At 34.5% G+C, this 18,412-nt stretch overlaps 1 protein-coding gene across 16 annotated transcripts in view; it reads left to right on the top strand.

Moving 5' to 3' along the window:
* Positions 1-18,412, top strand: part of RIMS2 (regulating synaptic membrane exocytosis 2) — a 649,263-nt gene that overhangs the window by 430,349 nt on the left and 200,502 nt on the right. For 7 of the 16 annotated variants that reach the window (XM_029222538.1, XM_029222546.1, XM_029222532.1 and 4 more), the window contains one exon: positions 4,487-4,552. The exons of the other annotated variants lie outside the window; for them this stretch is intronic. In XM_029222538.1, the coding sequence (XP_029078371.1) occupies positions 4,487-4,552 (66 nt within the window). The remainder of the gene's footprint in view (positions 1-4,486; positions 4,553-18,412) is intronic. 16 annotated transcript variants of the gene reach the window in all.

The following is an 18,412-nucleotide window of genomic DNA, read 5'->3' as shown; positions in this document are numbered from 1 at the left end:
TTCTTTTACAGTGAATTACAGCTCTGCTCAATTTTTTTTAAAATTTCAAACAAATTGGATTAAATGCATTTTGTAATATAACAGCTTTAACTCATTATGTATATTCATGAGTATTGCTTAGATTTTATAATATCTGTTAATTTGGGGAGAAAAGTAAGCATGCTTTAATAGAGAAGCATAAATAAAATGTTTTTAAGTTGTACTAATTGGATGCAGCAAAGGACTTCTGTATCTTAAGTGGATTTTAGGGGGCTTACTAAAACAGTATGGTTAATTTGTGTAATATTCATAGATGCGTCTTTATACTTTTCACTCCATCTCAAGGGGGGATCATGACCAGATTAGGTTAAGAGGTATAACATATCTATAGAAAAGTATATAGTCAGGGTTCTCCAGAGAAACAGAACTAGTAGGTTGGATAGAGAGAGAGGGATTTATTATGAGGAATTGGCTCACACGAATATGGAGGCTGAAAAGTTCTACCATCTGCTGTCTGCAAGGTGGAGACCCATGAAATGGTGGTATAATTCAGACCAAGTCCAAAAGCCAGAGAACCTGAGAGCTGATGGTATAAATCTCAGTCAGAGGGCCAGAGAGTTATGAGATGTCTAGCTCAAAAATGAGGCAGGAAAAAAGGGAAAAATTCCTCCTTCTTCTTACTTTTGTTCTACTCAAGCTCTCACCAGATTGCCTGATGTCCACCCACAATGAAGAGGGAAATCTACTGATACCACTGATTCAAATGAGAATCTCATCCTGAGACACCTTCACATACATACCCAGAAATAATGTTTAATGTGGACACCCCTTGGCCAATTAAGTTGACACATAAAATTAATCATCACAAAAAGGGAAATAAAACAAACTGTTGCTTGATGAAGGTGATTCCTGTACAATGTTTTCTTTTGTGTTATAGAGACAAAATTAATTATAAACATCCCCAAGGAAAATATTAGAAATTGGATGATGATATATATGTTCTATGAATATGAAAATTTTAACAAGCTTTGAATTTTACACATTTTTGTTACTCTTAAGTAATTTTCAGAGACAGTTGATTCCTTTTTAATGCAGTAAATCCCAACATCACTACTGCTGGATTTTCTTTCTCCTCTTTGTAAAGCCAAGAAAGTCTCTTTTTGATACCATTTTCCCTATTTTCTTATACTACATAGGTTTGTAATTTTTTGTTTACAGTTCTAGAATGTTTCTATGATTATGTGAACAACTGCTCTCTTTGGACAGTAGGTTGACCATGAAAACAGTGTAATTGTGTTATACTTTTTAGTTCAACCCAAAATATATTTATTGAGTGGGTCAGGCATTATGCACAAAGATTTAAAATAGGCTTCCTCCTGGTCTAGATAAACAGATGATCCAACTGATTATACTAAGTAATTCATACCAACTAATTATACAATATACCAACTAGTTATAAAATGTAGAAGACTGGGAGGCCTAAGCATAGTAGTGTTGGAACAGATTAGAGAGAAAATTACTTGCTTGGATCTATTGGAAAGACCTTCAAAGAGAAGTTGGACTTTAAAAATGAGAAGAATTTTGAAAGGCAATGAAGTGGAGACGGAGTATGATGGGCATTCTTGGATGAGTGATGAGCATGAACAGTGTGGAAGTCAGGAGAGTATGGGATATACTTAGAGAATCTTAGGTAGTCTGTTGTACCTAGATAAAAAGTTGTGATATGGGAAAGGGGAAGTAATAGGAGATGAAGATTGAATGTAGCTTACAACTTAGTTGGTGTACCATTTTAAAGAATATATACTTGTTTTTTGATATGGGAAGCCACTGAAGGATTTGGAGCAATGTGCCTACATGATCAGAAGCATACTTTGTAAATATACTTCCATAGACAGAGTGGACCAGGAGAGGGTTGGATTCTGAAGGAAAGGAGACCTAATAGAAGGTTATTAAAGTGGACATGGTAAGCCTGATTTAAGGTAGTGGCAGAAGAAAAGGAAAAGAAGGAATAAATCTGAGTTATTTAGGCATTAGAATGAGCAATGTTTGTAAATCAATTGAATGTGGAAAATAAGGAAAATGGAGGAGTTAAATTTTGAGATTTTTAAAGCTTGGTTTATTAAGTAAATATTTAAATCCTTAGTTGAAAGTGTAATTAAAAGAAAAGGAATAGCTAAAGTATTATATTAAATTCCAAAGGGGGATTAAAGAGTTATATATGAAACTAGAAGGGCCTTTAGAGATTATAGGGTACTATATTCTAAAGAGGTACGTGAAGAATTGCTGTTGTAGGTAAGGATGAAGCCAAATGGGTAGGGTCTAGGCTTCTTCCTCCCTCTGTAGCAGTGCCATTTTGAGTTTTGAATTCCTAAATATAGGTTTTACATAAAATTTTGTTTGAAAAACAACTGGTCTTCCGCTCAAAAAGAAAGTTGGAATACTACTGCTCCAGCCCCCTTATTTCACAAATGTAGCACCAGATGTCCAAATAGGCCAATGTCTTGCTTGTCTCACAATTAACATGTGTTTTTCTAAAATGCCTACATGACACTCAAGCAGCTATGTGGAGATCCCAGAAAGCCCCTGGAAATGTGAAACCCAAAGACAAATCAAGGCGAAACCAAAGTGAGAATTTACACTATAAAAACAAACAATATTATCCAGAAAGAAGGTGTTGGAGTATAAAGAAGGTCGAGGAACAAATCTTGGGAAACCACTGTCTCTGAGGAATAAAAAGAAAGGGAATCAGTAAGTGAAATGGATAAAGAAGCACTTAATAGGCAGAGACCGGACCAATGAGTACATGTTAAGAGCCTGAATTTTGGCTGAAGAAAGCCCTGAGTTTGAAACCAGTCCTGCTACTTACTTTACGGCTGTGCGCAAGCACTCACAGCCTAGTTTCTCTGTCTGTGGGAATACTAGACCCTATCTCAAAGAGTTGTTACGGGAAGCAAATGAGACCTAGACAAAGCTTTAATGGAGTATGTGGCACATAGTTAAGTGTTATATAAACACTATTTTTTTTTCATTGAAGTATAGTTGATTTACAATGTCATGCCAATCTCTGCTGTGCAGCAAAATGACTCAGTTATACACATATAGACATTTTTAAATATTCTTTTCCATTATGGTTTATCACAGGATATTGAATATAGTTCCCTGGACTATACAATAGGGCCTTGTTGGTTATCCATTCTAAATTTCTAATAGCCAGAGAGAATAGTGTTTCAGAAACCAAGAGAGTGTCAAGAAATAGAGGTTGAAAATCATTGTCTAAAACCATAGATAAGTGGAGTGTGATGAAGATCAAGAGGAAATTAAAGGACTTTTTAGAATTTCACAGATAATATTCACAGCTTCAAGAGAATGATAGAGACAGAAATCAAATCACAGTAAGCTTTAAGCATGAGAAGTGAGAAAGTGGTAGCAAGAATTGTAGATATGTCTAAGATGTTTTATGATGAAAAAAAGTCAGAGGAAGGCAAGGTTAGTGAAGTTTTATTTTTAGGATTAAGTGCAGTTGTGGAAGGGAAGGCATGAGACAAAAATGAATGAAGCAAGGTCATGTGGGAAGTAGGATTACAAGTAGAGGAATTGCCTCTTCATTTGCTGCAAAAGAGGACAAGTGGAGATATAAATATATATGTACTCTATATTTAGAGGTGTTGAGAGAGACCAAGATTGGTTTCCATTTTTTACTGAAACATAATGATCATCTGCCAAAATTAAGTGTTTTGACATGAAAGACTTAAAAAAATAGAAAAATTTTAGATCAGTGCTATAGAAAGAAGAGAATCAGCTACAGAAGGGTAAAGAGGTCAATGTGCTACTTTGATGGCTTATGGTAGTCATGAGGCATGAAGTGTAGCAGAGCCAATAGCATGTAATAAATATATAATAAACATAGTGAATGGAAAATGGATAGCATCTGATACATTTACAAAATAAAATTAGTATTCAATTAAAGGAATTTGAATCAGTTTGCTCTTTTCTAAATGGAATTTTATAAACCCTTTTAGTTACTTTTAATTAGTAATGATTAAAAAAGAAATAGCTACCTTATAAAATCTCCTAAGTGTGATAAGTATTAGAAATTACCTCTTTTATTATTTTCCTCTTAAGCTTTCTGGTTATTTTATTATTTTTCTCTTTCTACCTTTCCTCCTAAAAAATGAGAAAGCATCTGTATTGTATAACATTTTATAGATGGTGCTAAAGATGTTTGAGTGATAATTGATAAGATTTTATTTTGAAATATTATTTGTTTAATCTCAATTTGTTACATTTTCTTGTGTTTTGTTTTAGAATATTTAGCATATTTTAACCTTTAGCACTGCCATATTACAATGGACATTGGGAGGAAGGAGCAAGCTTTCCAGTAACAGTTTTCATTTGCTTTGCTTACTATCTGCTTATCTTTTTTGAATCTCACTTTTAAAAATTAAAATGTACTTTCTCATTTCTTTCCTGAGTCTCATTTATATTCTTGTTTCTACCATGCTTGCAGTCATTTTCTTACTCTACCTCGCTCCAGATACAGTCAGACCATTGAACATCATCACAGGGATGGCAGGTATATTTTTCTTACAATTGAGTCTGTTCGTAGAATTGCATGTGCCTATCTATTGATATGATATAACTCACTTCTATTTTTGTTTTTTATATATTCATATATGGTTATTGATGAAACATAGAAGTATTATCCTTATAAAATAGTAGAAAATAAAGCATATATAAACACTTTAATTGTGTTAGGATGTCAAAAATATAGCTTCCCTTAATGGGCTAGGATCATCTCTTTGATGATTCTAAAAGTTTAACTCACCAGAAATTACATTTGACTCTTATTACGTACAAAAGTAGAATAACAGTATTATTAAAAATTAATTGCATTTGACAGCTCACCTTCCTCTGCAGCACTAGTTGATAATTAGATATTTAGGTAACACTAGTTGATTGGTACATATCTTAACAACCCACTTCCCCCACCTCCCTCCGCAGTCAGTCCTTGAAAGTGCTTAGGTTGGGCTGAGGTTTATGAGGGTAAACTCAGGTTTATGGTTACCTTGTCAAAGGTGGCTGTGATCTACTCGTTGGTTATAGTAGATGAACCCAGATCCCTGGAGAATACTGGGTCTGTCTACCCAGACCCAGTATTTCTAGTCTACCACCATTCTCCTTGTACTGAAGGGAAATATAAATTACCTGGCATTTAACAGAAAGGAAGATTAGCTTTCTAGTTAATCCTAGAAGGAAATCGAGTGGGGAAAGAAGGTCTGTAAAGCTTGCAGTTTCTCAAGGCTAAACGTAGCTTTAGGGATTTGAGCCAGTTCAGTGACAACATTTTTAGGCCCGGTAGGCAGAGAAAACGGCAATAATAATGTGGTTGTGGATTCAGCTGTATAGATACGGAATTATGTGCTGTACTCACTCTGACTATGGTTTCAAAGTGATTTGGGTTATGTGTGACCACTTTTATCCTATTAGTTTAGTTAATTAAGAGTTGATAATGAAAGAGCTTAGAAAAAAATAATTGAAACTAATGGGTAAATTCCTAAGGATTGAATTCATTTAGACAAATGTGGAAGGAAACATAGAGATATCATCAATAATAAATTCCTAATAATTCAAATTTTGTGATGTCTTTCAGTAAATGTAATTGAAATTTAGTGCCTTCCAGTTTATTATATGATAGTGGTTATTGCTATATTTTATTTTCTTTTACATTTCTCAGTCTCTTTTTCTGTTATTTTGCTTCAATACTAAATAATTTTTACTTTGTTGTTGTTAATGACTTTTATTTTTATTATTGCTGTATATTACATTCAGACTATTTTTTGGTTGCAGTGATCATACATTTATCTTACAGAAATGTGAAAAGCAGTTTTATAATTTATAATTGGGCAAAAAACAGTTTTATAATCCTTATAATCGGGCAAGACCTTTCTTAAGGTGGGTGGCGTGAATGAGACATTACTGATTATAGGCTTATTCTTCTTACACTGGTATCTTTCCAGTTAAATATAAATTAAGATCATGAACCACATTAGTTTTTTATACTCTGTATTTTTCTTAATTATCCATAAGTAGCTTATCTGCTTCATATCATTTATTCTTTCAGTAACCCAACATAGATAGAACCAGTTCTTTATCAGCTCTAGGTTGGTTATCAATTTCATATACTTACTCAAATTCTCAGTCTCAGCCTAGCTGGCCTATTTTGATAGAGAGATTTCTGAATTGTCTTTTGTGCCATAATTTAGTTTATATTCAGGAAACACAATATCTTTGATGTTTATATTAAAGTAATACAAGGTTAGAAAAATCAGTTTTAGAAAACAAGTTATCAAATAACTTACTATAAGATTTGCTGTCACTTAAATAATTCAAATCTGTGAGTCTAGTGTATACCTACGCCGGAAAAGTTGGATAGATTTTGTGAGAATGCAGTCTTTAGTTGCTTTTAAAAATATTATCTTTTATCGTTATTACTTTGACACATACAAAAGAATGTGTGCATGTTACGAAGCATAGTAATAAAATAAGCATTTATGAATCTACTACCCGAACCAAGAACCAGAATATATGGTTGGTTATACTCCTTGCATCTACCTATAGGCTCCTTGCCTATTGTATTCGTATGCCTCTTCCAAAGAAGTAGTAAATGCTGTACTGAACATTCAGCTTAATATTTCCTTCCTTTTTTTTTTAAATTTTTTTTTAAAGTGACTTTGATCATTTATTTCACTCTGCTAACTTTCTGAGTTACTCAGTCCCTCTGACTACCACTTAAATCCACTATGAGATTCTGGGGATTGTTGAAAATGTAAAAACTCTTCTAGTCACCTATCCCTTCTTCTTTATTACCGTAACATTCCATGCTTCTTGTTTAACCCCTGAACCTTTGTAGGTAATACAACTGAACACAATCACCCATTTCCCTTACACATTGATATCATCTGTTGACCTCTTGGTTATGCTATTTTATGCATGTGGCTTTAGTTTTCCTCTTTATCACAATTTCTGCCATGAGCCTGAGTGCTGTTAGCATTCACCTGAATGATCTATTCAGCACCCACTCACTTCCTTGACCATCTCAAATTGGAGGTAGTGAACTTTACCCCCAGTTCTACTTCACTCAGTCACTCCCATGGCCATGCTCTGAATATTATCGTCACTTGAAATTGTTCTACCTTTGAAATCTTTTTAATTTTTAAAAAAAGTTTAATATTTTATATAATTTTTAAAGGTTACTTTCCATTTACAATTAATGCAAAATACTTCACTCTTGGACAAGAACTACACATGGTTCCTTCTTATTCTTTCATTGAGTTACTTTTAACTCACTGGTTCTTTTATCTCAATAGACAACTCCACTCTCTTTACCCATTTACCTTTCCCAATTAGTCTCCACTTTTCTTTACTTACTTACATATCCAGAGGTTGAATCCATTCGCAGAAATATCCTCAGTTCCCTTGCTACATTGTTCTGCTTTTACCTATTTGACAAAGTCCAAATGTGGATCAATCTCTGTCTCTTGCCAAATGGTTTTTTATCTAAATCACCCAAGTTCTCCCTAACTACCTACTTGAGAAAAAATAACTGAACATTTAAAGGAAAAGTGACCTCTTTATTGAGGATTGTGGAAAGAATAAAAAGAAATTGGCACCAACTTTCTAAGTATCCAGTTTCCTGGTCTAGATTTCAAAGTGGCATTAACTATCATGGTCTGGGAATTCCTTTTCTGTGAATAAATATATGTTAATAGTTCCAAGTAGACCATAGTTTGGCTGTATGAAATCTGGAATTTTCTGAATGGAATAAATGTAGTAAACTCAACATGGCATCTCCAATATGTGAAGAATCAGAACAATTGGTCTCTCTGTTTCATGTTTGTAAAATGAAATATTATGAGTGCTTTCTCTTTGGAACAGATGAAGAGAAGCTTAAATAATGTTTGCTAAACTTCTTTTATATTACTTCAGGAAACAAATATTTAACTAATATTAAGAATCAAAACTTTTTTTTTCTTCTGAACAGGTTATGCTGACCAGGGCAAAATTACCTCTGATCATTGTGTATTTTAAAACACATTTCAACATTTAAACAAACATATTTAGAATGGATATCAGGTTACCTTTTATTGATTTCCCTTTAAGACATATCATTTATTTCAATAAATATATCTTTTATATTTTAAAATTTACCCCCAACCCTACTTTTCCTCCTAGTAATTATCTTTACTTAAAGCTATACATAGCATATTAAGGAATCACTGACATTGCTGGTGGACAACGTGGCAACTTTTACATAAAAATGTGATGGAGGAGATGACAACTAGGCTATATCTTAAAGGAAGAATTAGAATTATTTAGGGGGAGGTAAGGTAGGATGTTGGTGGAATTTTCAAGAAATATATGAGCAAAGTTACTAAAGTAATAAACACCGTGTTTTAGTGCTGTTGGAGCATTAGCCACAAGGCAGGGAATAGCAATAAATGAATCTGGAATGATAGAGATGGTCCCGATTATGAATAATCTTGTATACTCTGTTAAGGAACTTAGGTCTAAGACTGTATGTGATAGAGGTACTTTGAAGAGTTTTAGTTTGGGGATGGCTATAATACATTTATTCACTCTAGAATAATTACTCTAGAGACTCTGTGGGTGGTTGATTTGAGAGAAAAGGACATGGAAAAGAAAAGCACATACCGAAGTATTTGCCTTGTTCTAGGAGAGCAGAAACTCTTTGAGGGCCCGAACTAAGTAAGGTAGTGGATGGAGAGATAGAAGATGAGAGTTAATCAATTAAAATCAATAATACTTGGTAAACAATGGGATTTGGATGTTGAGGGGGAACCAAGAGTCAAGAAACGCTCCTAGTCTTACAGCTTGGGTAACTGGGTGCCTGTGGTACCTTAGCAAAGATGGGGGGAATTGTTAGGAGAGGAATCAGTTTCGGTGAGAGACAAGTTCAGTTTTGGAATTATTGAGAGGGCTAAGAGGAAACCTCTAGCGAGGAGTAAAATAAATAATTTTCAAGCTTAAAGAAGTAGTTTAGTCTATGTAGAGCAATTTGCGAGTAAATTTACTACTAGTGGGGAGTAGCCACAAAATGAAAATGAAATCAACCAGAAAGACTACCCATGAAATGAGAGCCAAGGAGTTTTCCTCTGCCATGGGAAACATTAACATTTAAGTGGTAGACGAAGGAAGAGAAATTTCTGAAGGACATAGTGAAGGAAGAATGAGAAAAGTAAGAAGAATAGAGCTAAAAAATTAGAGAGTTTTAAGAAGGAAGAAATAATGCCAGCAATAAAAATAATAAATGAAAAATGCCCATTGATTTGTCAAGGGAGAAGTCATTGGTGACTTCCACTGATGATTTTGGAAGGGTAGTGAGGGAAGAAAGGCAGAATTCAGTGGCCTGAGGCATGACTGGGGGATAAGAAAATAAATACACCAAAAGAGTGTGGAGGAGAAGTATTAGATAGGGGTATGTGATACCAGAGTAGGTTTCTTTCTTTTAGAATAAGAAATATACCCTGTGTTGATAGGCTTGGAGGAAAGAATGCTTTAGGAAAAAAAGATAGGTTGAAAACACAGGAAAAAAAGAAGATGACTGGAAGAAAGGTCCTAGAGCAGTAGGTAGGGCTATCCACACAGGTGGAGTTTGTAAACATAAAGAAGCTCTTATTTACCGTTGAGACAGGAGGAAAATAGATGAGAGAGTTGGAACTAAGTAAGTTTTTAAAGGATGTTAAATTGAAGGTAATTTTGTTTGATAACCTCAATTTTGTTGTTGCTGTGATTGAGATTACATGATTGTTTTTGAGACAAATTCCTGAGGATTCCCAGAGGTTGAATACGATGTTTGATTGAAAATGAGAAAGTTTAAATAGTTGTTGAGTAAAAACTGATGGGGACTGATTAAATATAAGTAAAAAGATTTTTGGTGATGCAACCACGGCAAATGTTGGACACCATGAATTTGTAATGTGCCAACCTGTATGAATGTATGCTTTGCTTAAGCAATACCCAGTTGCCTAGATGTTGAAGAATCAGATTATGGCATTGAACCAATTTTAGGGTTTTGATGAATGTTTGGAAGATTTGGTATAAAAGGGAATCTGAGTGTTTTTATAGGAGGGGTTCAGATGATCAGTCACAGAGTCTAGGATGAGAAGGATGGAAGAAAAGCAAAGAGGGTGCTATATACTGGCAGGAATTGGTTGGACCAAGGAACAAAAAGTATCAAATGGAGATCAAGTAAGTTGGGAGTGAGATTATAAAACACCTGACAGAAATAATGATTGTTATCAGTTTGAGATATTGGAGTTTAATATTTCTGAGTTTAAATAGTTTCATTGGATTCTAAGATCCACAGTGTTTCCCTAGGAGGGAGCGCTGATGCAGGAAAAAAGTGACAATTATTGAAGTCTTGAAGATCCAAGAGTTGTGGTTCAAGATTATTGAACAGTTTTCTGCATGTGCATTGAAATCTCCTGGCATTACCATAGGAATTACGGTAAAGAAGACGGCTGACACCCAATTCCTCAAATTATCAATGACTAAGGGATAGTGATTGGAAGTTGGATAGATATTAGCAACCTGAATTAATAATGGATCTTATAGCCAAGGGGCATGCTTAATAGACATTACAGTGGGAGAGTAATGGCCAGAGTGTCTCTAGGGAACAAATCTCTCCTAAATCCATGGACTTTGAAATGTGAAAGAATAAGTAGCTTCTGCAGGTGAGAGTTACACTGGAAGGAGAGCCTGCAGAGCTGAGCCAAATGTTATTTAAGGTAGGGATATGCAGAAACCATTCTGCAGAATGGTTGATGACGTAAGGAAGTTAGTTAACAGTGGATAAGGATTCTTGAAAATATAGCTAAGAGAATCAGAGAAGATTAAAATGGTACAGAAGAGAGTACAAGAAATGAAGAATTTAGAGAGAAGATATCAGGGGGCAATTGGGCTTGCCCTTTACTTGATACTAAGATTTACAGAGATAAGATGCTTAAATGGAAGTGATATACCTCAACTATCCTAAATTTATCCTAAGTTGTTTTGGTGCCAGAATTGGAAGTTGTTTGGTGCCAGAACTGAGTTGGTTCTGGGAAAGGTCTGACCTGAGGCTGGAGTAGTGCTGAGGGATGCCATAGCGTTTGAAGAGAGGCAGTGAATGGTCTTTTCTTAAGGTATTTGGGGACATGACTAGGACCCTAATTAGAGAAAGGTTTCTGACAAAACTAGTGGAGTCACAGGAGGATGAGATTCCTGTGTGGAATGTAGAATGTTTTCCTGTAGATGCCCTATCTGAGAAGTATACTGAAAGCCCTTAGTGAATGGGATCAAATCTAAGTAATTCACACTGCCTGAGCTACCCCTCCCCTTTTTGCCTTAATTTCTTTGCATTGTTACAAACCTCCTTTCCTCTTAGAAGCATTTTCTTCTCCATCACAAGTAATCTATTTGTGTTTCTGACTGTACGCTTTCTTAATTTCTCTGGAATTTTCCTCCATTCATTATTTCTTGTTTCTCTTGCATTTCAATCTCTCTTACTTTTCTAATTTGTTTTTCCTCAAATTGTTGTTACGGAGGACTGTTGAAATCTCCTTAATAATACCTTCTTTCTATTCTGCCACACCTTCAAGCTCCCTTGAGAATGATCAATTTCTCTCTCTTACTTAGGTCATGTTTCTTGACTATGTATTTTTACATATGCTTTCTCCACTCCTTCATCAGCTCCTAAGCTTTAACCCTCTGCAGTCTGACCTCTGCTTCCAGCACTTTATTTTAAATGATTTTCTCCATGGTTCTTATTTGCTGTATCTTTTTTTTTTTTTTTTTTTGCTTTTTTTTTTGCTGTATCTTTTTACACATATTTATCCTTGTTATGTCCTTGCATCTGCCATTATTAACCACTTCTCTTTTTAGCCTCTCTAATGAATAGTGGAATATTAATATAATACAGTGACTTCTCAAACTGTTTGATTATCTGACTGACATCTGTACAAGAATATTCTTGCAACGCTTCACAAATTTAAGTCCAAACCTGAAGTTACTCTCGTTCTTCCCAAGAATTCTTCTATTTCTGTTAATAGATCATCCTTTCATTTTGGAGGCTGGGAATTTCAGGCTCTTTCCTTGGTTTATTCATGTCTTTCATTTAATTCATATGGTGATTTGCCAAACGTTATATAGAGGAAAAAAAAAAAAAATCCCTGGTCAAAGAGTTAACAGGCTTTAGAACCAAGAAAGCACAATTCAAATTCCAGCTCAAAAAATATCTAATTGTGTGACTTTGACCAAGTTTCTGTGAGCCTTAGTTTGCTTATTTCTAAAATGAGAGAGATTGAATTATACAATTTCTGAGATTCCTTCTAACCTTAAAATTCTGTTTGTATAATTCTGTATATTGTATATTTTGTACATTGTGATTTATGTTTGTCATCGATACCTTCTTCTGTTTCCAAACTTTTACTACACATCAGCCTTTTCCTACTCTAATTCATTCCATACACTACTGCTGAAGTCATCTTCTTAATTCATTACTTAAAAAGTACCTTTGTTCAGAACTCTTTGGTCACTCTCATTGAAAATTAAACCCTGTCTTAACCTCTTAACTAGATGTTTAAGATCTCTATAAACTGACTCCAAGCTAATTTTCTAACATTTTACCACATTCTACTTTCTGTTATTTCTAGTATTTCCATTTGACTCTTTTTCTCCCCTCCAACCAGATTTATTAACCATAACAAAATTCTATATACAAAGTGATCTAGACCTGTTGCTTCAAAACAAGATCTTTTCTTACTAACATTTTGATAGGTCAGTCCATACAATGTCAAAAAGTGCTTACTCTAAAATTAATAGAAAAATGTCCAATGCATATTAAATGAATGACCTAACTATTGAAACTCTAATAACTCTTTAAGATAATTAACATAGGTAGACTGTAGTCCCTATCACAGGCTTCTGGAGAACTGACATGAGACGTCAGAAGGCCATTTTGTGCAATGCCACTGTGATGCCTTTGTGTTTCTGGATCATGATGTTCCCATTGTCTGATTCTAGACACAACACAGGAATATCAGTGGGGTCAGAGGTTAGCTTAGCTGCTTGCTGGGCTAGAACAGATATCACCCAAGCCTGCTCATCAGACCGGGTCCCACGGCAGCCCAGGTTAAGTCCCTGTGAATCTGTGACCAGGGCTCCATCAATGGATGGATTCTTCACTGTGTCCTCCAAGTGCTACTCGGAAGTCGTCTTCATCCCACCCACTGTGTGCCAGGCCCAGGACCGCACAGCACATGGCGTCCTTCTTCACCTCCGGCCTCCCATTTGACTCTTTTTTACGGTTGCCGTCTATCTGCTGATATTTCTTCAGCTTTTCATGCAGGAGATATTGTCCATCCTTTCTAAGATAGTCTTTAACATGCAAATCATATAATATTTTAAATTCCCTTCCTGATAGTCCCAACATGTGTCCTAGCTGAGTCTGACTCTGTTGATTGCTTTGTCTCTTGACAGTGGGCCTTATCTTTCTTGCTTTTTGGTGTTTCTAGTAATTTTGACTGTTAGACATCATGTCATCATTAGTGACTGAGGCAGATAGCGTTTGTGCCTGAAAATGTGCATACCTTTTGTTCTGTGTGTATGTATGTGTATTTAGGAGGGGATTAATCAGTCCTCTGACTACTACCTCTATGTGATTTGAACTGACATTATGAAGTAACAGCTAGGGGCAGCAGGCAGCAGTGTATATGAGGAGTTTCCACTATCCATGTAAAACTAGCAAACAAAAGAAATGCTAGTGAATTGTTCAAAGTTGACCAATGAAACTTTTGAACATGGCACTCAGATATTCTAGAGTGAGGAATATACCTAATCACATTTACTCATGTCATACAATAGCAATGCATAATTTGGTTCTTTAGAGATACATCTTTAAGATGTTTGTTATTTTATGGAATCTTTGAGAACCTGGGAAGGGAAAACATACTATCAGTGCTTTAGTGAGATAACTTGAATTTCTTACAGTTAACAAAATGGTATTATACTTCAACATCCACTGAAAATGGAAACTATTTAGTAAAATAAGAATTTTATAGATAGAAGGTGATAATTATATCATCTCTCAGGATTTTGAAAAAACATATATATATATATTTTTTTTTTTGCGATACGCGGGCCGCTCACTGTTGTGGCCCCTCCCATTGCGGAGCACAGGCTCCGGACGCGCAGGCTCAGTGGCCATGGCTCACGGGCCCAGCCGCTCCACGGCATGTGGGATCTTCCCGGGCCGGGGTACGGACCCGTGTCCCCTGCGTCGGCAGGCGGACTCTCAACCACTGTGCCACCAGGGAAGCCCCCAAAAAACATATTTTAAAGATGTATTAATTTGCTGTAGTTGCTGAGTAAATAATCTTGCTTATTTGTTTTGTTTCTGCTATTTTTGAAGTAAAAATGAAATAACATTGAGAATTATAACTACTATAGCTGCTATAACTACTAATAAAATACTCAAAATATCCTCAAGATATTTATATTTTACATGTTTCTGTGTGTACATGTCTACTAATACAATATATCTTTATTGTTCTGGACAAAATTGGGGTAATCTTTTCTTCTTGCTGTTTCCAACATTGACTATTTTTTAGAAAATACTTCTATAGATAAGGGAACACTTTACTTCTCTTTTTGTTGATAAAATAGGGTTAGAGAAATAGTAACATGTTTTTCTACATTAAAAGTGTTTGTTTTCTCTCATCAATATGTGTATTATTACCATTTTCACATGTTAGATTGTTATTAACTTGGCTGACCCTAGATATTGCTGTTATTTTTGAATAAAATCATTTACTTTTAACTAACATACAGAATTTAATGTTTAACTGAACAGAAATGTTCTGTAAAAAAAAAAATGCTATCATGCCCAAGGAAAATTAATCTATCTTCCTCCAAAATAATAAAATATTACTCTTCATACACATGGTAAATGAGTATTTCTGAATATGTACTTATTACCATGGTATTTTGTGTACTTGCAATTCTCTTAACTTTGGAAGCAATGCTAAAATAATATAGAGTTTTTAAAAAGTTAAACTGTACCTTGCACAATATGATGAGCATGAAAATTATAGAGTTGAATCATATAATTGCTTTAAATTACTTGATATGTTATACAAATATATAACATATTTTATATTAATTACCCTAAAATATCTCATTTTAAAATTCTGTAATATATTTATTTCTTCAATTATGCAGCTAATGCTCAGAAAATCTCTAAACATTGAAGGTGTTTTATCAAAAGCATAATGCTGCTGCTGTTAATCAGCTTACTATATTACATAATATAGATGTAGGGAAGTCATTTCTTGCCCCAAACATGAGATTATACTTCTTGTCCTTCAGAGATACGTCCAAATTTATTTTTAAGATTTCAGCTTTATAAAGAAATAATTTCTTTATAAAAAAGAAAAAATAGTAATTCCTAAGTAGCTTTACTTTTTACAAGTCTATTTTTAAAAAAACCCTATTACATTTACTTATCTTTACAGTATAAATGCAAAATAAGCCTGTCTGATTTAACATAGACTCTAAAGTCTGAGTTACATTCTAGGACAATTTTCATTGATAACTGAATAATACTTTGAAGCACTGTGATGTTTGTTTTTCATTTTTTTAGTATTCTTCTATTGTATTTAGAGAGATAGTCTACACTGAGCTTATGTTGATCTGGAGTTGTATCATTGCAATGGTTGTATATAAGTGAAAGAAAATGCTCACTGGCCTATTCTTTTCTGTTACACTGCGTAACTCCCATGTACTTTGAGACTAGGAGAAGTAAGCAGCAAAGGTGATGAAATAAGTAGGAAGCTGTGCCAGATACCTGGAAATTAAATCTTTCAAAGGCGACTATACGAGAGGAAAAATGATTAAAAACGTACAACTTCACTTGATGATTATAAAATGATTTTTCCCTTAGAAATCCTCATCAAATCTGCATGTACTATCATATGCTTTTAAAGCTGGGTTGTTACAATACTGGGTCTTGTTTCAATAGTGTCAGTCAATATAATTCAAAAAGAGTCATGTACCACAATGTTTATTGCAGCTCTATTTACAATAGCCAGGACATGGAAGCAACCTAAGTGTCCATTGACAGGTGAATGGATAAAGAAGATGTGGCACATATATACAATGGAGTATTACTCAGCCATAAAGAGAAACTAAATTGAGTTATTTGTAGTGAGGTGGATGGACCTAGAGTCTGTCATACAGAGTGAAGTAAGTCAGAAAGAGAGAAACAAATACCGTATGCTAACACATATATATGGAATCTAAAAAGAAAAAAAAATGGTTCTGAAGAACCTAGGGGCAGGGCAGGAATAAAGACACAGACATAGAGAATGGACTTGAGGACACGGGGAGGGGGAAGGGTAAACTGGGACAAAGTGAGAGAGTGACATGGACATATATACACTACCAAATGTAAAATAGATAGCTAGTGGGAAGCAGCTGCATAGCACAGGGAGATCAGCTCAGTGCTTTGTGACCACCTATAGGGCTGGGATTCGGAGGGTGGGAGGGAGACGCAAGAGGGAGGAGATATGGAGATATATGTATATGTATAGCTGATTCACTTTGTTATAAAGCGGAAAGTAACACACCATTGTAAAGCAATTATACTCCAGTAAAGATGTTAAAAAAAAAAAAAAAAAGATGTTGTGAAGACACAGGGAGAAGACAGCCATGTACCAGCCGAGGAGAGAAGTTTCAGGAGAAACCAACCCTGCCAACTACTTGATCTGGAACTTCCAGGCTCCAGAGCTGTAAGAAAATAAATTCTGTGGTTTAAAAAAATATGAATTAGCTCTATTTGTGGAGTATCCTCTGCAAATGCTTGCAGTTTGGAATAGCAGCCACTAAATAAGCAGAGATATAATCTGTATCTATCCAGGTAAATGGCACATACAAACTCTGAACTATTATAAACATATGTATCAGAAAATGTAAACTATTTAAGAATAGAATTCTGACAGATATTAAGTCACTTTTAAAAGACAACCAAATTATTTACCTAAGAAAGATTTAAATATACAGGTCAGTGTTTCCTAACTTGTACATGGCTTGATTTTGTCAGTCTTGTAAAAGCTGTTTACCCTTTTTAGAATAATATTTTGAAATACGTAAGGTAAAATAAAGTAAATAAGTAGGATCACAAAGGAAACTATTTACATTGAAATATAGACCCCAAATTCAGAAACCCAGGTAAACACTTAAATATTTTATGCCTTGCAAATGGTTATCTATTATTTCCCATGCCTCAGTTGCTACTATTCAAAATTAATTATAAGTTCTTACCTTAAAATTAAAACTCACTAAGAATTTAGGTGGAAGTTGGCAAGTTTTATATCTCAGTCCCTTAAAGAACCTGCTATGAAGCTGGGTATTATATATGAGACTTGGGCATTGCTGCTTTCAATTTTCTCAGCAATAATCTTAGTTCTCACCTAGTAAGAGATTTTCTTACCCAACTGTGGGAGCAGGAGCCTATCTTGACCTTCTACTGTGTTATCAAAGTTTAAAATATGATAGCTTTCCCCTCCTCTTAACTGTGGTGGAACATTTCAGTAAATTTCTACCTTCTACTGTGGTTCTTGTCATGTTTCACTTATTAAACAATATTCATTTCACACTATGGAAATCATATAATTCATATTATTGATGAATATGGAAAGAAAAATATAAGTAAAATTTAAAACATTGATTATAATCTTCAAACAACGTTTTCACTAAAGAGATTTTTTTTAAGGTATATTTCCTAAAGAGTGACCTGTTTGCTTTAAAAATAATAGTATCCTTTCAAGGACATAGAACTTAGCAACACATTTGAAATAATTCTCTGGATTTCACTCACGATTATATATTTCAATTATTAAAATATAGTGTCAAGTGTAAGTGTATATCCTGATATTTCACGTTCCACTTGGAAAAAGTACTCGGTGGAATCAGAATAAATCAAATTTTGCATAAACAAGTGAAATATTAGCTTAATTTTCTGTTGGGATAGTCATAGATATTCCAGAAAGTTGTGTTACTACATGTTATATAATGAAATAAGTTTATTACTAATTTAAGATAATAGGAAATATGAAAATAATGTAAAGATTGGTACTTTCCAAAAATAGGTTTTAAGGAATCTAAGGTATATACATCCCTTTGATTCTGGTTACCTATTGTGTTGAATATATACAAAGATATGTACACCAACAACATTTAACAAATATTGAGCATATTTATTTCTTTTTTTTTTTTTTTTTTTTTTTTTTTTGTTGCGGGGGCCTTTTTTTTTTTTTTCCCCCTCTTTTGGGGGGCCGGCGCCCCGGCCCCCCGGGCCGAACGCCCTGGCTCGCGG

Source organism: Monodon monoceros, unplaced genomic scaffold (genome assembly GCF_005190385.1).
Source record: "Monodon monoceros isolate NGI ecotype Baffin Bay Population unplaced genomic scaffold, NGI_Narwhal_1 Super_Scaffold_14, whole genome shotgun sequence".
NCBI lineage: Eukaryota > Metazoa > Chordata > Mammalia > Artiodactyla > Monodontidae > Monodon > Monodon monoceros.
This window is presented reverse-complemented; position numbering and strand designations above follow the sequence as displayed.